The following is a 27,706-nucleotide window of genomic DNA, read 5'->3' as shown; positions in this document are numbered from 1 at the left end:
CTGTTAAAGTATTGCCTTTATTTGCAAAGACTTGTTGATCCAGCTCTTAATGCCAGTGTAAGGGGAGTTAATTGAAAGATTAGTCAGTTAAAGTTGACGCTCCTCTTGGTGGATTCTGCGTTCTTCTGAAGGATTTTAAAGCTTGACAGATTTACCCAGCCTATTAAATCCTTGCTTCTGTAAATCTGAGAGACCCTTTTCACCACTACCTCACCGCATCGTCTCCTGCTCCGGTTCTCAGTGCTTCTCGTCTTGAACTCCTCAAGGGCGTCATCAGTCTCTGCAGACCTCGTTGCTCACTGAAGGGTGTGGGGGGACTTGAGTTCCAGGGAAGCTTTGAATAACACAGAGAGGGGAGAAATAAAAGGAATAAGCCCCACAAGCCCTCAGTCATCCAGCAGAAAAGAGGAGACGCAGGAATAACCATGCCTGAGCCAGTCCCTGAAGGTATGCAGATACTTGTTATAACAGCATAATTTATCCTAATTACAGACAAAGACTTGGTTAAGTCACAGTGTTGATGCTTGAATTTAAATATCCTGCTCTGGTTTGACGTTTAAAATACACGATGCTGATCGTTTCTAAAGCATGTTGTGAAATAAGTGGAATCATCTCAAATATTTATGTGAGAAAAGCAAGTTTAAAGCGTTCACTTATGAAAACAAGCTAAGAGCTGCTATGATTGTATTGTTTTGGGAGGAAAGAAAAAGTGGATTGTTTGTACTTATTACACTCAAACTGTCTACAGCAAGTAACAAACTTTAGCATTGCATTTAATTCCCCAAGTTAAACCTAAAAAAAAACAAACATTTGTTACAGTGAAATCCCTCATTTTGTAGATGTTAGAGAAGATAGAGAAAAGTGGGTTAATGATGCAAAAACAAAACTTTATTGTGATTGCAAGTAACACAGAAAATTAAATTATTCCTAGACGTTAAGTTTATAAATTTAGTTTTATATGCCATAACTTTCACCCATCCACCTGCTGTGACATCATCGTTGTGTATTTGTGAAAGACACCAGAGTCATCCTCGCTCCATTTATCTGGAGCAGAGTTGCTACTGTGTTAGTGATACTTACATACTGCAGCTCAACTCTGAGGGACTCAGCTTCATGTTTCAGTTTCTGCCTCAGTGCATCGCGTAAAGAACACACATTACGGCTATTTCAAAGTTTTTAGTGTTCTATTGTTATGTTGCATTCAAGTATTTTGCATTCTTTAACTATAAGGTATTTCTAAAACATTTTCCGTATGTGTTGCCCTTTTCCAAGCCTACATGAACTAATATAAGCTCGTTAAAAAGCATTACTAGTCTGCAAATGACCTGTGTTTCTTATGCTACTTTACAATATTTAACTGTTCATAACAAAAACAATATTAATGAACATTTCTTCTGTTGACCTAGCAAGCAGCTACTCAACTCAATATTCTGTTCAGCTAAACGAAACTGAAATGCAAAGCTTGCAATTAAATAAAGGCAGATTATAACTGAGGAAGGATTTAAGTTTAAGTTTCCCAAACACTTTATTGGCTTCAGTTCCTAAAGACAAAAGGTCTACATACTCTGAGAGAACTGGTACATTCATTCTCACAGCACTGAGAAAACACAAACTGTGGGCAGAACACCTGGCGTCAGGCTGGACTGGTAGAGAACTAAAATGTAATTTAATGTGGAAACGCAGCAATTTTCAAAGTTCTGCTTTTGTCTCAGGAATGTATTCTCTTCCCTGGTGATGACATACCGTTGTAACATAATGCCACATTGGGAAGGACTTCCTAACAGGTCCGCACTTGAGTTCTTGTGAAATATGAAACGTCCTAACAAAAAAGGAAAGTGTTATTCCTGACCACTCTCAGTAAAAAACTAAAAAAGAAATTTCAAGCTTTATTTTGCATGGTTTGTAAAATTTTGGATGGAACAATATTTTTTCCAGTTCTTGCACCGTATATACGGACCTTGAGCTACCTAAAGCACTTAGCTCATTTGAATTAGCTCAAGTTTTCTACAGACTTAGCTAGTTTGAGTTCTGTTACGAGTTATCAAACTTAGGTTTTCTAAACACTCTGCTAGGTAACGTATTCTAAAGACTTGCATATCTTGTATTTCTTAAAGACAAAGGTAGCTTGGGTTCTGTAAAGACTTAGCTTGTTTGAGTTCCCTTAAGAGTTATAAACTCCAGTTTCCTAAACATTCAGCTGGCTATGAGCAGATCCCACTTTTGGCTATTAAATAAATAACTTCACGGGACCCTTAAGTTAGGTGTTCAGATAACCTACGACCTTCTCACTGTAAAGCTTGTTTGCCAAAAGTGTCCAGTTACGTAAGTCAGATATGAAGGTAAAAAATATTGACGATACAATCCTCTTCATGCAGCTTGCTTCCTAAGACTCCACACCCGATAGGCTGCAGTTGCTAAAAGTAGATCACTATTAAGAGAATTTAAAAACTCACTGTCTTGCAACTTCAATGCCTAACTAATTTACATCTTAGGAGGCAATCAAAGTGCAGGAGTTAATTTTCCAGTCAGCTTAGTTAAATTACAATTTGATTCAGAGCTGTGAACATTTCATTTCTCACACTTTTGGCTTACTATTTCTTATCTACAAGATAAGTTGAAACAAAATCTGAGCTGCTTCAGTCAATAGCAGCCTGATCCCGCCTCTCAACTAATTGCTAAAAATACTCTGGAATAAGCGGTGACCTTTCACACTTTTTCCCCCCATTACGTTCATCAAGTTTCACCCCACCCCGGCGTATCGGGTTTTGCCTTTCCACTTTGCTGTACCGGTGGAGATAAATCATGGCGTAATCTGCCAATTTTAACCAGAAAGTTCCTCCTCGGTCAGCAGGCCTGATGCGCCGTTCTGAATTTGGCTCGGCTCCAAGACAGTCCATCAAACACAAGACAGTTTTCCAGTCAATGGTTGGAGGCGATGCTGTGATTCATGATCATAATTCCCTTCATCACTGCGTGCTGATGAAACACTATGAGAGTAAATTGAACCATAACTGCTCCGTGAAGTTTTTCCAGTCCCTCAGTGCAGTTTATCTTTGTCTGGATACAAGAACCTTGACTTGAAAAGATGACATGATTAATTCTCTCTTTGTCAATGAATAATGGTGTCTTTAAAAAACTCTTACGAACACTATCTGTCACTGCGAAATCAATGAGGAAACGACGCACAATAAACCGAAACTGGAAAGGAAACTCCTTCCCTGAGTGGCAGCTCTCTGATGAACTGCTTTTAAAAACAAACGTTGGCTGAAAAGTGCATTATTTATTGTGTAATTTTAAGGCAAACTTTTAAAAAAAGATGAAAAACTGAATATATAAATTGTATATATTGCAGTCTAGATGTGAGAGTTTTCATTTAAAATGTTCACATAACTGGGATCCTGCAGAAAACAAAGATAATCTAACAGTGTTGATAATGGCTGGTATGAATTTGATAAATGAATTCCTGTTAAATTCTGCCATGGTCATAATGTAACCTCAGCAGAAATGGATTTGGCATGGGTTAGTAAATGAGAAAAAAATGTGTTATGATATCTGTGGATGAGATGCAGCCGTAAACCCAGCGTGTCTTTATGTCCGTGTCGTTAACGACGCTGTAAATCAGATTGTCGGAGTCAAATATAGAAATGTAAACAAACGGTGAGGTGAAGAGCTGATCTGATTCTTTCGCACAGAAAAGAAAACATAAACCTTAACGTAAAGCGTGTTGAACTTTCCTACCATGTGTCACATTACATCCCCACACGTTTTTGTAGAAGAAAAGGAAACTGGAAAAGGAAAATTCAATCAGAAAAGTGTCAGCCCTCCAAAATTTGATATTTATGATGCTCATAAACCTCTAATGCCCTAAATAAGATCTGTATTTATGCAGATTACACACGAGGGGTTTCTGAAGGCTGCTGATTTTATTTAGGGGGATCAGAGTAAATGTGGCACATCTCAATGGAGTACACAGAAGCTTGACTGTGGCATCACAAAGTGTTAATAAACTTTAACAAAAGCAGAAAAGTTCTTTCTATAAAAGAACAAAATATGCAGCCCTCTCCCCAATATTTGTGTATTTTGCAGACTTGACCTACATAGCATTAAAAATTAGACTAATTATGAGTCTTGCACAGTCCTGCACATGGTACCTCTGGGGGTATCTGAGGGAAACATTTAAACTGTGAGAAACAGCTGTGCAGAACTTGATTACCCGGCTTCATCCCAAACTTGTTGAAGATGATCAAGACTCTCGCCTCTCCCGGCGGATTACACCAGCAGCTGCTGATGCAGATTTACCTCCATGCAGGTGTTGTGTTCTCTAACAGCCTCTCAGAAGTTTGTACAGCACTCCGAGTCGAGTAGCATTTTGTTTTTGAATGTGTCGGTTGACGTTCTCATTTAAAAGGGGAAAAAAAAAGTCGTGTTTCCTAGGGGTCCGCGTAAGGGGCAATGGTTCGATTTTTCATTTCGGCCGCTGAATTTCAAGCCTCTCACCTCTCAAGCGAGAGGTGAAGCTCTTATGGTTAACTTGGCTTACTATTCAAGGAAAGTGCGTGCAGCTTGAGAGAACGTGGCCTGGCTGCAGGGAGGTCATAAGACACCGTCCCTGGCCTTTAAGATCCACTGAAGTGACCCCCACAGAGACACTTGGGGAGCCTGGGGTATATCATACACCTCTATTTCAGTTGAGAATTTTCTTTTACCCAAATTAGGTCTCAACAAAGACACCCTCATTAAAAAGGCACATCCCCTCCCTCCTATATGGTTCTAGCTTAACCTTTTAATCGTGTCTCTACATCAGGATATCCGTTTCAAAGATCTGGTCCAGGTGAGACACATGAAATTTCAAAGGGGAACCTTCCTGTTCCTGTTAAATTCATGTTATCGCTTTAGAGCTAAAACATTCCTGAAGTATCCGCTTTATCTAAAGCTATCAATTCCAGTCCCAGGCAAACAAAGGTCTATATAAATATTGTCAACAAGATGTAATTAAAAGATACTTCAAAGGTTTAACATCTATCAATATCTATACAGGTTACCATCTTCATGTAACTTTATATACAGTATCCCCTAAAAGCTTTAAAATAAATTATTACTTTACAGTAGGAACATGATCTAACACTGACATTTTTGAAAAATACAAAAAGAATGTCACTAAGAAAATGTAGCATCCCAGAAACTCTTTCTTTATATTTTAAGTTAGTTTCTGCTGTATATAAACATGTCGTGACAAAGACTTGTTCTTCTTCTAGCTTCTGGCCTCCAGGCAGGATGAGGATACACATTTTGGCCCCATGCAGTGGGAGAAAAATGGGAAAAATCTGTATAGAGAACAGCAGCACAGAGGGACGTCTTGGTGTCGCCAAGCAACCGTTAGAAGCTACCAACAAGTTTTCTCTGTCCCACCATCACAAATAGGAGTTTTCTAAACTCACCTGGGACTTTAACTGGAACTATGCACTTTGATCTGGTGTGAAACAGAGAATCCTTGTAAGAGGGGGTCATCACTGGGTCTTACAGTGTGGTAATAATCTAAAATAAAGGGCCAAATCAAAGTAGAAATGCATAACCATTCACCAAATCAACTTTTTTCCTTAATCTTGAAATGTAAGGTTGAAGAGAAGAGGAAAAGAGGACGTCCGACTCTAGAGAGATCATCGCAAACATGATTTTTTAAAATTTTCTACAAAAATGAAACTTATTGAACAATTATTTTCACATCTTTACCAGAGGTTCTGATAAATGTGTGTGTAAAATGTAAATGATGTGTGTAAGTAACAGTTTTCTTTGTCTGTTTCACAGCTAAACCGGCGGAGGGTAAGTCAGCATTTCTGCTTTTGTCCCATTATTTATGTTGTGCCTCCTATTATCACATTGTGACACATTTATGGCTCATACATATTTCTTTTAGAGTTTTACTCACAAATCATGTCGAGTGCTGGTTTCATGCTGACTTCAAACACTTTTTAATCAGCTTTCACAATGTTTTTTATTTATTCATGGACGTTCTGTCAGGAGAGCATCTCTATTTAAATTATAAATAGCGCTGCGTTTCTACTGTATGCTGTAGAACGGGGATATTAATACCTTCTGGCATTCTGGGTGAAAAGCTGCTTTTTTTGTACATTACATCATTTGTAAATTGAATGTGGTTTGAATTTCCTCTGCTGTTAGGCTCTCTAACGTTTTGTTTCTATGGTGATATAACTTGTTATGCTGCGTAAAACAAACATGCATCGGCAGCTGATGAAGGTGAGAGGCTTTCTGTAATTTTATTTTCTGTGATTTGAGGTGGTTTTTTTATGTGTGTGGTCCTGAGTGGGATCAGGTGGAGTGATTATATTTTAATAAAACCTCTTTGTTGAGTGGTTTAATCATTCAGAAACCAATTTTCTACCAGGTTGTAGGAAGATGATGCAGTTTTATCAGCAGCTTTGCAAAATATTCCAATCTGTTAAACTTTTCTCACATTTTTCACTCATAAAAACTACAAACTTTAATGTATTTTATTGAGATTTTCTGATAGATAAACAGGAAAACATATGCAGACCTCTCCTGTATATATAACTGTCACGATAACAAATTTTGCTGGACGATAAATTAGAAGTTATTGCAATAAACAATAATATTGTTGTTTTGAGACCATTTTTAAGTGATATAACGATAATGGCAAAAATAATAACGCAAGAAAATATTCTGAAAGATCAGTAAACTTTAAATTTATGAACATTTAACACTGGAACTGGGAGACATTTTAAATATCCAAAATAAATAAACAAAACAACAAATAAAATTAATTTTGAAATCTGTAAACAAAATTGTCCTTCAAAATAAGAGCTAGTTGAGACCAAAACACCAAACTGAAAACTTTTATCATCCAGTTTTTGGTAGAAAGAGAGAAAATAGAGATAAACGAGAAATAAGGCTAATGGAAATTATTGAGATTGTTTTAATTTATCATGCGATTGATTTATTGTTTATTATGACAGATCTAGTCCTGCGGAAGAAAACGAGTTGCAGAGTTACAGTTAGGGGAAAATTATTTTTGTATTTGACTGTAAAGTAAAATCAGAAAAAAAATGTGGAGATTTGTTGCTTTTGTGTGAATTTTGCAGATTTTGAAAAATTGTGAAAAACTGGAAAGACTTATTGATGTAACTTGGAGTCTAGAGGGCCACATACAAAGCTACGGCGGGCCAGATTTGGCCCCCAGGCCATGAGTTTGACACCTGTGATTTACATGAACAACTTGTAGAAACACCAAAAGATCCTTATGCACATTTTTTTCAGTTACTGATTCAAAATCTGGAATTTATCATTTTTAAAAAAGTTTTTCTACTTTATGTTCTATCCCAAAAGAATCCCAGTGAAGTTATAATCTGACAAAATGGTTAAAAGTTTGAAACGGTGTGAATACTTTTGCAAGTGACTGTATCAATCTATTCTCTTTTGTTTTGTAATGATGGTTGAAGATATTTAATTTAATATCCATGTTTCAGTGTGATTCCTCAGAGTTTTTGTGAATTTGAACGTTTATTTATGGACTGGTTTCTTTTTTCTGAATGAGGCGGAGAAGATAATCCATTCATGTGGATTATGATCTATACTGACTGAGTGCAAATGGATTCATTTTCTGCATCCATGCGCTGCGTTTCCCACATTGACCTTTGGACTACATTTCACTGCAGGCATGGAGAGTGTGAGAAAATGTCTGCAAGTGTTTGTTGATCGAATGATTTGGGTCAAATTTAAACCTTTTCTCTTATTCCTCAGCAATATTCCCAAATGTAATTATTTCTGGAGATATTATTATAGTTAAAAATGTATTTGCATTAGCAAAACCATATAGATACAATATAACTGAATGTTGTTTCCACGCATAATTTGCACTAATTTCCCTTCATTTCCTCTAGATGCGTCGCCAGCAGATGGAGGTAAGATGAAATCCTGGCAGTGAATTCACATGGACGCCTGACTTGACATACAATGTCCTAATGTATTATATACACATACATAATCTGTTTCATGCATGCATAAAAAATGCATACATGTGCCGGTCTGCTCCACAATGGAAGCAGTGCATGAGCTGTGATTAATTTTTTCCCCGATGACCCTCATAAATTATTGATAAATATATAAAACGACTTTAATGAACATAAAAAATGAAATTAACATGGTGGTGGTCACTAAGCGCTCTGCTGCTGTAATGCATAATTCATTTCAGCCTCGGTGGCCGGTGCGTTGCTCTTCTCTCTGTTTGTTTTCTGTATATTATATGTTGCATGTGGGATTTTAAAAAACGCTCTTAAGCTTCAGAGTTGCTGCTATCTGAGGATTTTTTTTCCTCGTATATGTAAGATTTTGAGGATCCTTGTTATTTATTCTGGGTGTTATATGCATGCAGAAATACTGAAGACAGAACTTGTAAGCTTGTCTGTACATTTTGATTTGGCTTCAGATGATTTTTTTTTATGTGACTGCATTAGATTTCTGCTTTATTTGCAAGCGTTTCATCGTTTCTGTGCACAAGCTTTTGCTTCAAAGCAGCTTTTTCAGTGGTTTTGCTTCCTTGTCTGCACCAGGTTCAGAAGCAGACGATGATGGTAAGAAATAAAGGAAATGTTCACCTGAGTGCTGATAACATTATTTCACTTGTAGTTTTAGTATTTGATCCATTTCATTCCTATTAATTTTTACGATTATTGGATATTATTTTTGACTGCTTTAACGTGGACTGATCTAAAACCCGTTTTCTTCCTTTCATTATTCTAACATTTTAGTTTTGTTTTTGATATACGCAGAAAAAGCAAAGCTGAAGTTTTTTGTTTTGAAGTTTTCTTTGCAATCAGAGACGCAGCTGCTTGACTGTAAGGAATAATGAAGGAGCTTCTCTACGCTCCTCCTGATCACCTGCGATCATGGAGGAAGTTTTCTCTCAGCAATCACAAAACTGCAAAAACACAAAATCTTACCAAGTATTTCTGGTCTAGTTTCTACTGCAAATATCTTAGTATTAGTATATCTTGGAATAAGACAAACTAACTTAAAATAAACTTTTCAGCAATATATATGCACTTGTTTTAAGTACTGGTTCCATTGGCAGATAAATTAAGTTGTAACATGGGAAAAATGTCTTGTTATAAGTGAAATAATCTGCTAATGGAATAAGTACTTCTTTATCAATATTAAATAATTATTTACTTAAAACAAGCCTCTATATTTTGCTACAGAGCTACTTGTAAGTTAGTTTTGTCTTATTTCAAGTGTACAACATATTTGCACTGTAAATTAGACCCCAAATACTTAGTAAGATTTTGTGTTTTTCCAGTACAGTCATTCAAATAAAAAAATGCTTTATTGATCCTAAAGAAATATCAATTAAATCATACTATTATCAAATATAGTGCACTGGATAAAAATCAATCAGGTGAAACATTGTTTATTGGTATAAACTACCAGAACTACCTTTGTAGTTCTAAACTTTATCACATTGTAGTTAATGCGATGAATCGAAGGCAGCAGCTTTCTCTTGTTCTGGATATTCCCAGGAATCCCAAGATGTTCAAGAAACAAAAAAAGGAACTATTCAGGAATAGTTCCTTTGCAACAATATTGCAATACTATGAACACATAGTTTTGTATCTATGTGAGAAATTAGTATTTAGTTCATTCAACTGTGGGCGCTCTTTTCTGCTTCCCGTCGTCATGACGCTGCGTATGCCCTCTGACCTTTTCATGATGTTGCTCCCTGAGCAGAGGCCAGCTCCTCCCATCTGTGACTTATGACGCTGCTGTCTGTGCTGCTCCGGTCCTGCAGGCGGTCCCGACAATGAGAGCAGCAGCACAGCTGTGTTGAAGTACAACACAAGCAGCTGTTACTGCTAGCATACCAGCGTCATCTGATTTCAGGACACGTTTATACTCGGCTCTTGGGCGAAAACCGAGCCGCACTTATGAGGTCAAGCAGTGAAGTCATTGAAGAAATCTTGAAAGGGGACCTATTATGCGTAATTCACTTTTTGCGCATATTTATACTTCAATTTGGGTTTCCACTTCTTCTAAAAACAACCCAACTGCTTAAAAACAGCTGTATTTTGGCAATAAGTTAAGGTTTTTTGGTGCCTGGAAAATGAAACATTTCAAAAGCCTTTGGGACGTAACATTATAAATCGGAAGGCACTGCGCTGTTACCTAGCAACCCAAGCTGAGCTCCAGCATGTTTGGTTTTACAGTTTTGTGCACTTTACAATGGCTGCTAGAAAGACAAGTGTTTTGTTCAAATTCAAAAACACTTTATTGATCCAAAGGGAAATGAAATAATAATTGTTAACTTACCATCCAGAAATCACCTGCTGCATTCCTGTTGGTGGTGCAGTTGGCTCCACTTCTGCTTTTCAAATATGTTACTGTTGCAGCCATTTTTACATGTGGGTGTAAAGGTTGAGTTGGGGGGCGTGGCCAGCAGCTTACTTGGATTTAAAGTGACAGGACGCCCTAAAACAGCTCAACATAAGCAGAACTGAGCAGACTGAAATCTCATCATCTAAGAATGATTTTGTGCAAAATAATGTAATGAAGGTCAAATTTAATCACAAGATGAGGATTTGAGAACCTTGTTTTATGATCTCAGATGCCTTCAGATAATCTAGTTAAACTTAATAGCACGGCCTTTGAAGCAGATTCATAAATGAAATTACCAATAAAGTATGTTGTGGGTGTTTAGCTCAGGTTTTACAAGAGAAATCCAGGAGCTGTCGGTCATATCAGCTTGCCTGCTAGATTCACACGAGAAGAGCATGTTTTTTATTAATTAACCAGGAGGAGATTAGATGTGGAGATGTTTTAAAAGCATCAGGGCTTTAGGACCCGTTCACGCCAGACTTTACAAGTTCTGAGGGAGATTTTCTGGGATGCAACGCTCCCGTTCGTACGGCGCTATTAACAAAAGGAATCTTAACACGTAGGTGAGGCTAACTATCCATGTTCTCTGTGGTAATAAAGTGCTAATATTGCTATGCATTATTAGCATAGCAATGCTCTGCTCCAGTGGAACAGAGAGAAGCACACACACCTCCAGATTGTGTGCATAGGCTGCTGACTGAAAGACAGAGATAAACTGTGAGTTTTTCAAATTAAAGTTCACATGTAAAAGGTATTTTTAATGCAATAAAGCATTGTATTTAGGCAGCAAAAGAAAAGACAAGTGTCTAGAAAAGAAGGCAAAAAATGTAAGATAATGTTTATTTTTATGTTTTATTGTAAACATTTATGTAAGAGAAGAGTCAGGCCATGCGTACGAAAGAGAAGTCACTGTGAATCATTTTTAGTCTTCTAGAATTAAGATGATCAATATTATAAACTGTCTCTAGAATCATATTTGCGTTTAGTGGGGTTATTTTTTACATTTGATCCCCGAGAATTAATTTTTATAACTCTGATGCTGAAAATGCATAACTTTTTGAATCTTTGAACCTTCTTCCTTCACTGACAAACATCAACAATCAAATTACTTTTTACCAGGAAAATATCCAATATTTTCCATCATATCGCATTATGCTGAAACCATGTCCTCTAAAAATAATCACACCAATGATGACATCACAATTAATTTACATGGGCTTTTAAATGACAGGCAGACAAACAAACTAAGACTGCCTCTGCAGATGGAAACAAGATATTTCAAATTAAAATAAAGATACAGTGAGAGTTTGCTTTCATCTTGTTTGTTACAAAAATTGGAGAAAATAGGGAGGTTGGCAAAAAAAAAAAAAGTAAATTTTGTGCGTTGTGTTTTTTCCAGTGGCCCTTAAAGTTCACCGTACCTATCGGCCCCAGAAACCTTACAAACTCGACCCCAGACCAAGCTGCCAGGAATCATCTGCTCCATGATATGTTTCCTTCACTCTGGGTTGCCATCCGTCCATTTTAGCTTCTATTTTTGATATTTATGATGCGTTTCATCACCTGTTGGGACTCCAAAGCGGGTATTGAACTACACCGAGTTTGCCTTTGCCGTATTTATTACAAGAAGAATTTCCATGAGTGAAGAGCTGATCATACCAAGGCTGTTTCCAGCCATATAAACAGGGGTATAAAGTTAAAGGGGGATTATCTCCACTTGGGCCGCAGCCATGTGATCTGGCCCACTTAATCATTACCAAACCGAAGCTAAAAAATGTATATCTGCGATGGCGTTCAATGGAAATTAGCCATTCTAGATGACTCAGGCAGATTTATATGAAACCTAAACTAATACACACGCATATTGTAGGAATATCAACTTTATACCGGACAACGTTTTGGTATCAGTCCAAAGAAAGCAATCAAAGTAATTTCTAATAATTGTTTTGATGTTTGACAATTAAACCAAAAGTAATCATTTGATTACTTTGCGTCAGTAAAGGAAAGTCATGATCCCACAATAATGTTTTAATGTGACTGTGTGAGGTGTAAATATTGTAATAATTTCATCTCTCTCTAAAGCTGCTTGATCCCAGACCGTAGAGCGTCTTTCAGACTCCTCGGTCTGAAATCAAGCTGTTTTACTGGCTGTGTTCATTTCCTGTTGACCTATGGTACAGTATAACTCCACATTGTTATACTTCCATATGTTAAAAAGTGATGTTTGTTTTTCCCAGCTGAGAAAAACGCTGCGGGCCAGGGTAAGAGCGAGACGCATGACATCACAGTGACACTGCTGGTCTGCATGACTGAGATGATTGAATGCTACGTGTTCGTTAAATGTTGTGCTTTCTCCGTTGTGTTACTGCAGCAGTGCAGACTGTAACAATTTAGTAGAGGGGACAAATGTGGCAGAAAGATTTATAATTAATTAGGATTTTAATTGTATTATTGAAACATTTTGTTTATGCCTGGACTTTAACTGAGCCGTTGATCAGGTATGTTTTGATCTGAACCATCCTACTGCAGCTCTGGCTGTATGTCTAGGGTCAAAGACAAGCAACCCCACAGCCTTACGCCACCACCACCGTGTTTCACTGTGTGGATGATGAGCAATATCAATTTAATTGCATCATTTGTGATGATAATGCATTATATAATTATAGCCAAATAAATTTATTCAAGAGGTATTCCCAGATGGCCACAAACAGACACACAGAACAAACAGGCATACACACTCAATTTTGCACCAACCACTTGTCAACACGAATATAAATCTTATTTGTTTACATTATTATGAACAGGTTTGTTATGTCAGGTTCATGTCTTCTCATTATTTGTTTAGAAAAACCCGATTCCATGCGTGTAATCGTTACAAACCTGAACTCTAAATCCAGAACCGGCACCCAAAGTGTGGAAGTGTAAAGGTCACCAGCTGCTGCGTGTTGGTAGAGGTCTTATACTTAGTACAGTCTGTCTTCATTATGACGTCGTGAACCCTGTAATTCTCACTTCGCCGTAGCGTTTATATGTCGCTGGAACTTCTGCTTGCCTGGAAACGTTACTGGCTCTCTGCTGCGAGGGAGTGTTGCTGCTTTACTCACAAGAAACCTGAGAAACTGTTGATTAAAAAGAGCGTCCAAAAAACACAGAAGAACCATGTGATACATTTTTAGAAAGATAGGATCTGTGTGATAAAAGCATGCAAGTGTCACTTGCCTGTAATGCCAGTTTAATGTCTGCCATCATTAGCAGAAGTCCTGTGGATTAGGGATTGTTATTGTAGCCCTTGGAAGCCATCTTGGGAATGTTGAACATGGAGATAAGCGATGTGTTTCATAATATGTGTTGGTGCCCTCAGCTTGTGTATGTCTTTTTACTCCTGTTGCGCTAAAAAAAAAAGAGAGATTTTAAAATGGCATCTAAAATGTGAATTTATTAAGTTCTTATGGTTTTGTTTCAGAGAATCAATCGACTTCACTCTCTGGGCTTTTTGTGGAGAAGCCGGCAGAGAACGTGGTCGCTGTAGCAGGTCAGGTTCATTTGTTTCTTGCACTGCAAAAACCTAAATATTCTAAAATATATCTAGTTTCAAGTACAGATATCTCAGTACACTGGAAATACGAGAAAACTAACTTACAAGCAACATTTCAGTAAGAAATAGGAGCTTGTTTTAAGTAAATGATTCCTTAGTTTTCATGAAAAGCACTTTATGAAAACTACAGGCTTGTAGTTCCTTTTATAACTAGAACTTTTTCTAGAACTCTATTAATATTAAGGAATTATTTACTTAAAACAAGCTCCCATATTTCACTGAAAAGCTTCTTGTAAGTTAGTTTTCTCTTATTTCCAATGTGCTAAGGTATTTGCACTGGAAACTAGACCAAAATTACTTGGTAATATTTTGTGTTTTTGCAGTGTGCTCATTCAAACGGGTGATTTCCAATCCGTGATATGTAAAATATCAGTCGATTGTTGCGGGTTTTTTTGTTTGTTTTTTCTGACTGGACAGGATCGGATGTGACCTTCGTAGCCAAGGTGGACTCCAGCACCCTGACGAGGAAACCCACCATGAAATGGCTGAAGGGGAAGTGGCTGGACCTCGGCAGCAAGGCGGGGAAACACCTGCAGTTTAAAGAGACCTATGACAGAAACACCAAGGTGTGTGTGTGGGCGTGTGCATGCATGTTCCAATATCATCTTTCAAACTATAACTCCTTGCATAAGTATTGAATATTTCTGAAATTTCATCACATCACAACCACAAACTTCAGTTTGTTGGGATTAAACATGAAGTGGAAGAAACATTCTTCATTTTTACTCATTATTAGTAAAACTCCTCAAACTGGTGAACATCTGCTATCAATGATGAGGCCTAGTCTGCACGTAGTCGAATATTTGGGGAAATTAATACATTTGTATGCATTTTGCCTTTCATCCACATGAAAAATCAGTCTTGGATCACTAAAAATTATTATTTAAAAAAGTAAATCAATGTGGAGATTCTAAAAATTTTGTTTGCATGTTTACATCAGAAAACGTAGATTTAGGCTCATGAATAAAATTCCAGTATAGCCAGGTACTTACTTTGACATGATTCCCAATCGACATTGTTTTGTTTTATTAACTTTATATCCTAATGCAGTTTTTAAAACTAGTCCAACTTGTATATCTTTCCACAGAAATGAAACTCCTGGCAACATTTTTATTAATCTCTAACAGGAAGTTGTGGTTGCTTTGAAGGATTGTGATTGGCTGACATAAGTTTTAGCTTTGCGCTACACTGCCCCCTATGGGTTTGGCATGTTTAAAACGACGCTCAGAGGCGGATTAGTGCTGGTTCATATGAATAAAAACTTTTCTGAAGCCGCTCCTGTGTGTACAATTATATACAAATACATACTAAAATGTACACAATAACTGAATTTAATTGTATTTTTTAATTTACTGATATCTCCTGTAACAGTGGAGAAAATAGCAAAAGTAAAATTTCCGATCATGCTGTTCATTTTGTTTTATTTACCATCATTAATTGAAAGTTATCATGACAATAATAAATCCAAATTCTTATCACGATGAGAAGTTTTTTATGATAAGTGAAACGATATGATAAATGCCCACCAGGTAGAATCCTAGTAAAATACACTGAAGCTTGTAGGTCTAATGTGACAAAATGTAAAGGGATTTAGGAGACATAAATACTTTTGCGTCTTCCTTCCTTAGATCTACACGTATGAAATGAAGATCATCAAAGTGGTGGCTGGAGATGCTGGAGGCTACAGGTGTGAGGTGACGGCTAAAGACACGTGTGACAGCTCCACCTTTGAGATCTCTGTGGAGGGTGAGTGAAAACAGACCCTGGGCCGCGGCGCACTGCTGCGGATTCTGCATGCTTTACCGTTTTGATCCCTCAAAGCAATAATCTGCGTTGTCGGCAACTTCTCTTGTTACAGCTGCACATCAGGAGAACCAAGCAGATATTTTGTCTGCATTCAAAAGAGCGTGAGTGCTTCAGGGATTTCTCTTCTGTCTCTGTGTGGGAATACATGAACTTACATCCTATTTATAACATTTTTAGTGTGTGTGAGCAGGACTTTCAGTTCATTTTTATCGTGGATTAAATGTGTAAAGTCAGTTTTAAACACCTTTTGTTTCTACATACAGAGATGCTGGAGAGGATGAAGGAGATCTGGATTTCAGTGCCCTGCTGAAAGCTACTAAAAAGTAAACATGATGAGCATTTAGTTAGCAGGATTATCAGTTAGGTTTTCTTTAAAATGTCCTTCCCGTTGCTAACAGGAAGAAGAAACAAAAAGAGGAACCAGAGATTGACGTGTGGGAGTTGCTGAAAAGTGCCCACCCAAGCGAGTATGAGAAAATCGCCTTTCAGTATGGCATCACCGACCTGAGAGGCATGCTGAAGCGTCTAAAAAAGATGAAAGAGGTGCAGAAGCCTAGTGAGGGTAAGTCAGAGGGGTGGAGACCAGCTGGAAAGAGGCGAGGGGTTACAGAGTGGGCAGACAGTGACATACTTTCAGCTTGTGGGTAATTTCTCTTTCTGTTTGAATTCCCAGCTTTCCTGAAGAGGCTCGAGTCTTGCTACTCAGTGGAAAAGGGCAAGAAAATCGTGATGTCATGTGAAGTTCTTGACCCCAACGTTCAGGTCAAATGGTTGAAGAATGGCCAGGAGATCAAACCCTCAGCAAAGTACATGCTTCACCCAGCACACACACGTCCACTTTGACCAGTTCGTTTTGGTATAAATATATTTATCGACACATTTCCTTCCTTGTATCATGGAGTCAAAATAATCAAGCTGAGATGGACTCAATGGGCAGCGCTTTAAATGGGCAGCGCTAAAATTAGCAGAAGCACAACGTCGCATTTGGAGACGATTCTGTTGTCACCGGGTTTTATTTTTAGCCGGTCATAAGGAGCCTCCCAGTAGAAAGGAGATCTTATTCCCCCCAAGCAAACTCACTCATAAACTCACCAACACAAAGAGCTCCGTCACTGCAAGTCCTGCAAAAGCATTCAAAATGTTATTTTATGTTTTGTTTCTCTACCATATTTGCTCATGTGGAGTCTATCTGTTTCCGTTCTTGCTAACTAAAAACTTAGTTGTGCTAACCCTAAAGCACTAATCATAAACATTAGCTACACTAACACTGATGTACTATACCAACAAAGCATTTAGCAGAAGCTAATGCTAATGAGCTAAATTCAACTTTGTTGATACCCTCCCTAAACATGGTTTATGATGCATGTCATAAACCATGTATCAACACAGTCTATGACCCTCAAATTAGTCTAATTTGTTGCTACACTCCTGTTCTATCGCACTTTAGAAAGTGAACAGCAACCTTTAACCTTTAACCTCATGGTTTTGGTTTTAAAGCTGTTGAGTTTTGCTAACTCTGTTGCTGATTTTAGCTAACTGACAGCGGTAGGGTTTCGGTCAGAAAGCACACAGAATATTAGTAGATTTTAAACTGGTTTCTATAGAACTACGTTCAACAGAGATGGATTCTGGGTGCAATCACGTGTCATGTGAGGAGAATGTGAGGGAAGAAAACACAACTGGTTCATAAATGGTCTTCAAAATAAGAGCATGAATATAAATATCTAAGAATTCAGAAGAATTCGTGACAGTCCCTAACCAACATTTCAACACAGATGTTGAGCTTTATTCACAACATGCTTGTTTGCAAAACCTCCATCAGATTGGATGAATAAACTTTGTTCAACTCTTGCCACAGACTCAAGTAGATTTAGCATGTCTGCATGTCTACAGTTAACAATAGTCACCCCACTGTTACCAACTCAGTGCCTTTCTTTCTACATTTAGTAGAATTTCAGACAAACAAATTTGGTATCGGCCAAAATTAGACTCAGCAGGTCAGGCTTCTTTGAAAAATTGGTAATCAGCGATCTGCCAGAAAACTGCGACCAGTGCAGCCCTACTTTTTAATGCTTTTAAGCTGAAAAGTAGATTGCCCTAAAAAAACCCTCAAATGAATACATAGGGATGCGAAAGTCTTTTTACGCCACAAACCGACTCCCAATCAATCTTCTGGCCAGGTACGTCATGGAGGCCAACGGTAACGTCCGAACACTCACCATCAACAAGTCCAACCTGTCTGACGATGCTGCGTACGAGTGTGTGGTTGGCGAGGACAAGTGTTCCACAGAGGTGTACGTCAAAGGTGCGTCATCTCCTCATGTTTACCGGCTTGCTGCCATCATCCACTGGAAATTACAGCCAAGAAATACCATGAAGTAACAGCTCTCCCCTAATGGGTTTTTAGAGCCCCCCATCACCATCACCAAGCTGATGGACGACTATCATGTGGTGGTGGGAGAAAGAGTGGAGTTTGAGATTGAGGTGTCTGAAGAGGGCGCTCATGTCATGTGGTCAGTAAATGCCATCAGCCTAATGTTTATCAGCACGTAAATCCACTGAAAATGCTTTCCGATGTTCCTTCGTCTTCACGTTCATAAACGCTGTTTATGAATGGAAAGGTCCTTTGAGGATCAGGAGATTACCAAAGACAAGGATTCCTCAAAGTATCGCTTCAAGAAGGACGGGAAAAAGCACACGCTCATCATCCAGGAGGCCACGCTGGACGATGCTGGGATGTACCACGCCTGGACTAACGGAGGGCACACCAAAGGAGAGCTGGAGGTGGAAGGTACAGCAGCATCACTCGCTCAGCCTTTGGTACTCGGATATAAATATTTCATGATGTTAAATGCAGAAGACAGAGCTGAACTGAACTGCTGGACAAAAGGCTCCATGTTTTATGCATGTACATAACAGTGCCTGCAGAACCATTCCCTTTTCTTCATTACATTTTGTTGTATTAAAACCATGTTTCAATTAACTTTATTAAAATTGACTGTAGAGTTTTACATCATGTTATAATGTTATTCCCTGGAGTGTTGCCTTGATTCGTTCATACATGTTTAAGAAATCCTTAAATCTCCCATGGCCACCATTCAGCTTTTTTAAAATGCTTGGTGGAACCGAGCGCCGTCTCTCATAGCAACCGCTTACCTCAACTTCTCCTCTCAGCTCCTTCAGACTAGCCAGGAGCAATTAGCAAACACTTGATGGAACTGTGCACCTGTTAAGCTCTCAGTGTTTAACAGTGCTTAACGTTTCGCTGGTAAAAATGTTACTAAAGGGTTAACGTTGCAGCGATGTTGTGATGGCTTCCTGAAGGCGGAGTTTCAGAAAGAGCAGGAGTTTCTAAAAGAAGCAGAGGCGTTAAATTGCAAAGTTACATTTATTTAAGTCATATTTGATATATACAGCATTTTAGTTAACATAGTTACTTGCTATAAAATAATAATATGTGGCTGGAAAACACATAATGCTGCCTCTTTAAGATGTTATGCAGCAAAACAAAAAGTTGTGCATAAGTTCAAACCAAAATGTAATCTTTTAGTCTTAATAGATAATGTGTCTAAATGCACACTTCTCTTTACAGTTTTCTGTAATTGTAGATAAACGCTGTCTACAAGTTGCACTGAATGTTTTTTAGTTAAGATTATCAGATTATAAAGTTGGTTGAATACAAATACAAACCTAAACGTTTCTGATTTTTGTAATTTTCCTTCCACTTCACAATTATTCCCTGCTTTTTACTGGTCTATTACGTCACACAAACATTTTAAAATAGACCAAAGATGGTAAATTTGAAAAAGGTAATGGAGCATGATCTGAAGTAAAGATGTTTCCATCAGGAATCTGCTACAGCTCCATGCGTCTGGTTCTTTTCTCATGAGTTTTTCCTCTTGTGTATTCAGAAAAGGAGCTGGAGGTGCTGCAGGACATTGCTGACCTGACAGTCAGGGCGACAGACCAGGCCGTGTTCAAGTGTGAAGTGTCCGATGACAAGGTCACAGGAAAGTGGTTCAAAGATGGAGTGGAGGTGTTGCCAAGCGAACGCATCAAAATGACTCACACAGGAAGGTGAGAATACCAGCAGGTGGACGAAATGATTGGATTTTTGTTAAAAGTTGAAGGCAAACACATTTTTGCTGTTTTGTCCAACTCCATGTTGTGTCAGGTTTCACCGGCTGGTTATTAACGATGTGAAGCCAGAGGACGCTGGAGACTACACGTTTGTTCCTGATGGATACGCTCTGTCGCTCTCCGCCAAACTCAACTTTCTGGGTGAGGAGGATGGAAATATTTTCTAAGCTATCAGGCGCGCATATCATTTATTACAAATGTAACACCTTCCAACTCATTTCTTCTCTCTCAATGCAGAAATTAAGATTGACTACGTGCCAAGACAAGGTAGGACTCGTAACTCCACTGAAACAGCAAATAATCTAATTCCATGTCCCTCTTTGTGTTCACCATGTCACTCTTTTTATTTTTTTATTTTTTTAAATAAACAGATCCACCAAAGATCCACCTGGACACCACAGGAAACATGGTCTCTCAGAACACCATCATTGTGGTGGCGGGCAACAAGCTTCGGCTGGATGTGGAGATCACAGGAGAACCGGCTCCCACTGTGGTTTGGTCCAAAGGAGAGGAGGTGAGGGCCTGGTAGCAAGCATCCAAACTCCCAATTACCAATGACAGGAACCCAACCAATGCCGCCCGCTAATATATAAAATCCAGAAATACTTTAGGCTTCCTTGAAAAACCCTTATAACTATCTACTTCAACAGGTCAGACACCAAATATACCTTCACATGCATTAATACACACAGTGGGAAACACCTTAGCACTAGAATCTAAGGTCAAAAGTCTTCCTCATCTCCACTTTAGGGGCTACAGCCAATCAGTGCCAAGAAAAATAAATGACGCTCCTGGATTGGCTGCTTTTGTGTCTAGGTATTTCAGCTTCCCAGTTTGTTTTCCAAAAAGTCTGTGAATAAGCAAATTTTCAGCAAATAATTTATAGTTACATTCCACAGAAAAATCTCTGAATACTGAAACATGAATTGGAACGGTTCAGTGTAATTACACAAATGGCTACCAATTAAAGTATGTGCCGATATTAATATTGCTGTTTTGGTCGATAACCGATATTCTATATAATTCGCTACTGTTTTGACACATTTGGAGGAAATAAAATCAGGCCCATTTTTTTTTGTTTTGGATTAAATCTGCGATTTTAGACAAAACCACAAACATTTCTTTTTATGGCGTTTTGTACATTTTGAAAATGGACGTTCTACAGCCTTTTTTAAAATTATTTTGAATGAAACCACATTTTATTTTACCGATATTTTAGGATGGAATATGGAAATAAATATTGGTTGTTATTATCGGCCCAGTTTTATTTATTGGGCCGATACCGATGTTGGTGATATGTAGTGTATCCCTACCACCAGTATCCTGTTTTTATCTGTTTATGAGCACTTTTTACATCTGTTTTAAGATTTTTGACACAAGTATGATTTTACAAGGATAATTTTTGTTATTTAAGTTGGTTTTAAAGGTAACATCAAGGCCCTAAACTTGTTCATTTGTGACTCTCAAATGTTTACTGAACCAAACTTCTCTTCCAATTGAAGAGGAAAGTTTGTTAGTTATTTAGCGCTATGTGTTTACATGTATAAACTTTTTGATTTTGCTGACTTTGACTTTAAATCTGGTGACTTGAAGTCATAAACGCTCCATGGTCTCAGGTTACATGCCTTCCTGTATTTCAGGCGGTTGTAGCCACAGAAGGGCGGGTGAGGGTGGAGTCCAGGAAGGACCTGAGCTGCTTTGTCATTGAGGGCGCCGAGAGAACCGATGAGGGAAACTACACCATCTGTGTCACCAATCCAGCAGGAGAAGACAAGGCTGTGTTGTTCATAAAGATCGTGGGTAAGGGAAAATTTGTTCATTTATTCTTAATTACCAACTACAGAGTTCAACAGCCGTAATCCGGCTCGGTTGGGGGAAAACTAACCTGTGTTGTTCCAGATGTGCCCGACCCGCCTGAGAACGTCAAATGCACCGGAGTGGGTGAGGACTGTGCCACCATCGTTTGGGAACCTCCGAAATTTGACGGCGGTGCACCAATCAAAGGTAATGAAGCGAGTCTGAAGTTCTTAAACCCAAAAGAGACACAGCTAAGATCTGGGTTTTCACTCCAACAGGTTACCTCATGGAAAGAAAAAAGAAAGGCTCGTCCAGATGGACGAAGCTCAACTTTGACGTATACGAACCAACTACGTACGAGGCCAAGAGGATGATTGAAGGAATCCTGTATGAAATGAGGGTGTTTGCTGTCAACAGCATCGGCTTGTCTCAGCCAAGTCTGAACTCTAAACCCTTCATGCCCATCGGTAGGTTTAACAACTGCCTGCACTTCATCTTCCTCAGCCTCCACTTGTCGTTCCCTGTGGGTCTCACCCTACTTTTCGCCGTGCCAGTCACTTATTCTGTCGAGTCTCTCGTTTTGTCACCTTCAGCCCCAACCAGCGAGCCGACGCGTCTGACGGTCCACGATGTGACAGACAGCACATGCAGCTTGAGGTGGCTCGCCCCGGAGAAGATCGGAGCTGGTGGCCTGGACGGCTACGTTATCGAGTACTGCAAGGAGGGAGGTATGACAGCCCCACGCTGCTGGCCGAAGCAGACTCGGAGAGGTTAACACTGCTCCCACTGTGACTTACTATGTGCTGCTTTTTGTTGCTGCTGTTAGACACCGAGTGGGTAGCCGCAAACACGGACCTGTGGGAGAAGCAGGGATTTGTGGTGCGTGGCCTCCCAGTGGGAGAGAAGATCAATTTCAGGGTGGTGGCAGTAAACATAGCCGGCCGCAGTCCGCCCGCGACTCTGTCACAGCCCGTTACCATCCGCGAGATTGTTGGTGAGTGAAACGGCTTCAGATGAGAGCGAGTAAAAGAGACTTCATAGAACTTGCTACAGCATGTCAGAGGTTTTAACTCAGAGCCGTTAAAGCCAAGCACTCATGAATGTCGAGTTTAAAATAATACGGATTTCCTTCTAACCCTAAAGGCTCAAGATTATACATACTGGTCCTACATCCCCACTAATATTTATTCAGATGACCTGTAGCAAACTCAAAGATTAAAATTATATTTTTATTTGTCCAAAGAAATCGTTTAAGCAAGAATAAAATGTTATTTGGTAAAAAGGTTATTCAAGTACTGAGTAACTGATCAAAACAGTAATCATTTCATTTTTAAAAATTACATCAGATGGACCAAAATTTAAAGTTTGGTGTAAATATTTGAAAGAGCAAAATAAAAATAATTCATATAATTAACTAAATACAAAATAAGAAAATCATTTTTCCAAATCAATTCTTTTCAATAAAACAATGATGAAACTTTAACAAAATCTGCAGGTTTGTGTTTGTCTGGTGAATTTTTGATTAAAACATGTTTGTTTTTCATTTCAGAAAATCCAGAAATTTTACTAAGTAAAGTTTAAGTAAGAGTAAAGATACTTCATAATAAAATTACTCAAGTAAAAGCTAAAAGTACAGCGCAGTAAACCAAAAAAAAAGTTACTCAAGTAAATGCAACTAGTTGCTACTGAACTCTCCTTTTCCTTTCCGCCTGGGTTGTTCAGACCTCCGTCATGGCGGAGTGGGCGGAGCTCTGGAGAGCATGACGTCATGTGCAAAGGGTCAACAGCAGAAGCTTTTAATGGCTACTGAAAGCATGTAGTTGATGGGAAATTTGCAAAGATACATTTATCAAAATTTTAGTGGGTAGAGTCTGTATGAAGAACTTTCAAAACCCTCAATAAATGTAATAAATTGTTGCTTTTGTAAATCCCCATAGATGTGTGTGGTGTTATCACTCCATCCTAAAATACATCAAATAAACCCGCCTGCATTCATTCTCATTATAAATGAATATAAACATTTTACTGTTGCTGTATATTTAGAAACCTACTGATTCAAAATGACCAATTAAATTAGCAAAGCCTATTGTGTTTTAGCTGGTGTGTTTTTTTCTTTCTGCCTCAGAGCACCCAAAGATCCGTCTTCCACGTGAGCTGAGAACAAAATACATCCGGAAGGTTGGAGAAAAGATCAACCTGACCATCCCATTCCAGGTTAGATTCAGGACGAGCTCCAAACACATCAGCCTGCCTTTCTTTTTGTTTAACTCTGCAGCTCAACCATTATTGGCTCTCATGTTTTAGACGAACACAAAAGGCTTAAAATAAATGGTTGTTATGGAGATTCTGTGACCCCTCGTTGCTACTCTTCCCTGTATTTCTTTAACAATGAGCGATGGATATTTTCATTTGCTTCCTCTGTGCCACCTCTGGTCTGGAGCTCAAACAGGCTGCCTATAAGGAAAAGGACATGCATGGCCTGTGCTCACTTTCCCTGCTTGCAGGTTAAACCTGTGTTTTCACATTCAAATTAAAAATATATCTAGTTAATCCCAAAAGAGAAATTAAATGTTGTTGTAACAGGACGGGCCTCTGGTAGCAGTCCGTCTTGCAGCACATCTGAAGAGGCCTCTGACTGAAGACTGTCGCTGTATTGCGGTACCATTTTACCAGATGATATTCCACAGTAACGTCCCGGATGGCACCTTCAGTTGTTAGCTAGCACTGCTAATCTACCGCCTTTGCTTTTGCTGCGCCTCTTTGAATCTATCTGCTAGAAAACCGGGCAGAGATGTTTGAGTAGGGGATATGATCCTGCCTGATGATGGTTTAATTTGCTCCTTCTCTCTGTTTTTATTTTCTCTAGAATTTGGGGTTGTGTGAGATTACACTCCTGCAATCAAAGATGAATTTTCGATTTTTAAGAGAATTTGTCTACGAAGGCCTCAAAAAGTCTCAGCTTGTGTAATTTTAGTTTTCTTGAATGAATTTTCCTCTGGCTCACAGGGTAAGCCGCATCCCATTGCAACTTGGCTGAAGGACGGCCAGCCGGTCGACCCCAAGATGGTGAACGTCCGCAACACGAACGTAGACAGCATCCTCTTCATCCGCTCAGCAGAGAGAGAGCACTCCGGGACGTACGAGCTGGTCCTCAAGATCGAGAACATGGAGGACCGAGCCACCATCAACATCCGCATCATCGGTAAAGTCGACATCATTCAGAAAACATGGATGTGAAACTGGGAAAAAATGGTTTTAATGTCGCTAAACTAACCCGAACAGAGAAGCCGGGGCCTCCAGTGAATGTGAGGGTCACAGATGTGTGGGGGTTCAACGCCGCGCTGGAGTGGGAGCCCCCAAAAGACGACGGCAACTGTGAGGTCACCGGATACACCATCCAGAAAGCTGACATGAAGACTAAGGTAGACAAATTTGACCGAATGATCCAAATGATCAACGTTTCATTCATTCTTCTAACATATTACGTTCCCCTCCATCAGGAATGGTTCACTGTTTACGAACACAACAGACGTACAAACTGCACGGTGTCCGACCTGATCATGGGTAATGAGTACATGTTCCGGGTCTACAGCGAGAACCTGTGCGGTCTGAGCGAGGAGCCGCGGATGAGCAAGAACACGGCCGTCGTGTCTAAGACAGGTGAGGCTGTGTTCATCTCACACCGGTGTGTGACCTGCAGATTCCTAAAATGTGGCTTTGAAACAAAATAAACTGGGTTCTCTGTGCCATGTTTTGTCTCACCTCAGGTCTGGAGCTCAAACAGGTTGGCTTTAAGGAAAAGGACATGGCCTGTGCGCCTAAGTTCACCCAGCCGCTGGTGGACCGGTCTGTTGTCGCTGGGTACAGCACCGCTATCACCTGCTCTGTGAGGGGCTTTCCCAAGGTAAACCAGCCAGCTATAATAAGCTTGAAAAAATATTAGATTTTGTCACATTACAGCCACTAAATTCAAAATATTTTATTTTATTTTATTTTATTTATGTGGCTGAAAACCATATCTCAATATCTCAGTCAATAGTTTGTTGTTTTAAATATTTGAGATATCGCCAAACTGTTGTCGTGATTTTCCTGTTCTATCCCGTTTCCTCTCGAGTTGTTGCAGCCGTTTTCTCCTTTCGCTCCACGCTGTTGTTTTTTTATTTTTAAGCAATTATGACAAAACCTGAAACTGCTGCTGCGCAAGTGACACAACATGTTGTTGCTAGGCAACCAAAGAGCGAGTGAGTTAGTTGATCCCACTCACTTTGCTTAGCTAGCTAAAAAGGGTGGAGTGGCTAAAGCCTTTCCTCTGCCTACATCCCCCAGAATGCTGTGCGGACTTTGATCAGAGTTAGGAAAATTATTGAATTAAAAGAACACAAATATTTGCTCTTGAAAAACAAACCCACTTTGATTTGTGTTACTAAACTGCTCACAGTAACTCCATTTAATTCTATTTTCAAATTTATTGAAACTCTCATTGAACAAACACGAGGAAGTATACTAAAACTAAGAAATTGGGTTTGATCCATTCTGGAAAGATGGATGGAAAAACATGTCAGACTTTGGGTGCATGAAGCCTAATAGTTCTGCATCTGTACTTGCAGTAAAAGGTTTTTGTACAAAGTGTTGATTTAAGCGACTGAAAATAAATCCACACTACATTTTCTAGATTTTGATTTTGTCCAAAAAGTTTGAAAACCACGTTCTATGTGCTTTTCATCTCCCAGTTTTTTGTACGTTGTGTTGGTCAACCAAATGACATCCAAGTAAAATCCATTGATTTTTGCGGTTGTAATAAAGTCTTGACATGCCACGAGCCAGTTCACTGCATCTCGGCATTCTGCACCTCCCAGCCCAAGATCGTATGGATGAAGAACAGAATGATCATCGGGGGGGATCCCAAGTTTCTGATGCAGAACAACCAGGGAGTTCTGACGCTCAACATCCGCAAGCCGAGCACTTTCGACGCAGGCAAATACTGCTGCATGGCGGTCAACGACCTGGGTCAGGATGAGGTGGAGTGCAAGCTGGACGTCCGAGGTAAGGACCGGCTGCAGAGGCAGGCCTGGCCGAAAAATGGTGGAAAAGTTATTTGTCACATAAATTCTTGGCTTCAGTTTTGTAAATATATTTAAAAGGAAACCTCATGACTTAAAACAAGTAACCAGGGATCACCACTTTCACTTGGAAAGTGATAAACATGTTTTTAATCCTTTTATACTTAGCTGCTAGCTTCAGCAGTCCACACCAAACCAATGCAATCGTGACATGCAGAATGGTGCAACCAGTGATACAGCAAACAACGGCAAGCTCAAAGATTATAGAATAATGTGCTTATGGCAAACCGTTTGTGGATTTAATCCACATCCTCAATATCAGACCAATGCTGGCTCACAGTCTCCCATACAAACCGCTCATCATTTATCAAACCACAGTAAGTACCGCTAGGTTATTAAACAAAAGATTTAAGTAGTTTTGCACTAGTGAAGGTTTTCCAGTTATTTCTTTTATTTACAAATATGGCCAGTCAGACAAATTTTATGCGTTTATTGTTAGATTTTACAGTTGATTTGCTTCATTGACCTGCATTAGCATTTAGTGTTGTACTGTATTTATTTAGCACCATGCATTATACAGAAATCTGCTGAAGTATTTGAGCAAAACTACCTGAAACATGTTTCTTTTTATCAACCTGTTCTTCATCCTTTTATAACTTTCCAGCGTTTGATTCTAACCTAAGTGTTTCTGCTCCACAGTTGCCATAGAGCCGGAGAAAAAATGAGGAGCCAAGCAGCAGAGAATGTGAAATCATGTGAACCAAGCTGCAAATGAAGAGTGAATGTCACTATACAAGTTATTACCAGTGATTCAAATAAAGTTTATTGATCTGCTCCACAGATTTCCCCTTACATCTTACTTCTGTTTAAATTTCTCAAATGTATCGTGAATTGTTTTAGTCAC

At 39.0% G+C, this 27,706-nt stretch overlaps 1 protein-coding gene across 4 annotated transcripts; it reads left to right on the top strand.

Moving 5' to 3' along the window:
* Positions 1–277: 277 nt before the first annotated feature.
* Positions 278–27,644, top strand: LOC102232154 (myosin-binding protein C, fast-type-like). 4 transcript variants are annotated; one of them, XM_023340884.1, is made up of 31 exons: positions 278–447; positions 5,806–5,820; positions 7,917–7,937; positions 8,586–8,606; positions 12,642–12,665; positions 13,868–13,936; positions 14,417–14,565; positions 15,628–15,745; positions 15,858–15,906; positions 16,069–16,128; positions 16,204–16,367; positions 16,479–16,611; positions 17,986–18,110; positions 18,213–18,318; positions 18,427–18,596; positions 19,717–19,882; positions 19,980–20,086; positions 20,183–20,212; positions 20,317–20,459; positions 21,586–21,745; positions 21,845–21,949; positions 22,021–22,209; positions 22,336–22,470; positions 22,569–22,736; positions 23,868–23,956; positions 24,749–24,944; positions 25,025–25,164; positions 25,243–25,402; positions 25,510–25,646; positions 26,599–26,785; positions 27,502–27,644. In XM_023340884.1, exons 1-31 carry the CDS (start codon positions 426–428, stop codon positions 27,525–27,527), a joined length of 3,384 nt encoding a protein of 1,127 aa, XP_023196652.1. In that variant the 5' UTR covers positions 278–425; the 3' UTR covers positions 27,528–27,644. The 4 variants fall into 4 exon arrangements, with proteins under 4 accessions (XP_023196652.1, XP_023196653.1, XP_023196654.1 ...); XM_023340885.1 differs by lacking the exon at positions 8,586–8,606 and having other exon boundaries at positions 279–447; XM_023340886.1 differs by lacking the exon at positions 12,642–12,665 and having other exon boundaries at positions 279–447.
* The last annotated feature ends 62 nt before the right edge of the window (positions 27,645–27,706 follow it).

The sequence above is a fragment of the Xiphophorus maculatus genome, chromosome 10, assembly GCF_002775205.1.
Source record: "Xiphophorus maculatus strain JP 163 A chromosome 10, X_maculatus-5.0-male, whole genome shotgun sequence".
Classification (NCBI taxonomy): domain Eukaryota; kingdom Metazoa; phylum Chordata; class Actinopteri; order Cyprinodontiformes; family Poeciliidae; genus Xiphophorus; species Xiphophorus maculatus.
The sequence above is the reverse complement of the archived record's forward strand: the minus strand, read 5'-3'. Positions and strand labels throughout refer to the sequence as shown.

Excerpts from the sequence above, each read along its gene's own strand:
- LOC102232154 (XM_023340884.1), top strand. The coding sequence starts at position 426 with ATGCCTGAGCCAGTCCCTGAAG. Across the intron at positions 18,111-18,212 it reads CACAGAGGTGTACGTCAAAG|AGCCCCCCATCACCATCACC; the intron begins GTGCGTCATCTC and ends ATGGGTTTTTAG. Across the intron at positions 22,210-22,335 it reads TAAACCCTTCATGCCCATCG|CCCCAACCAGCGAGCCGACG; the intron begins GTAGGTTTAACA and ends TGTCACCTTCAG.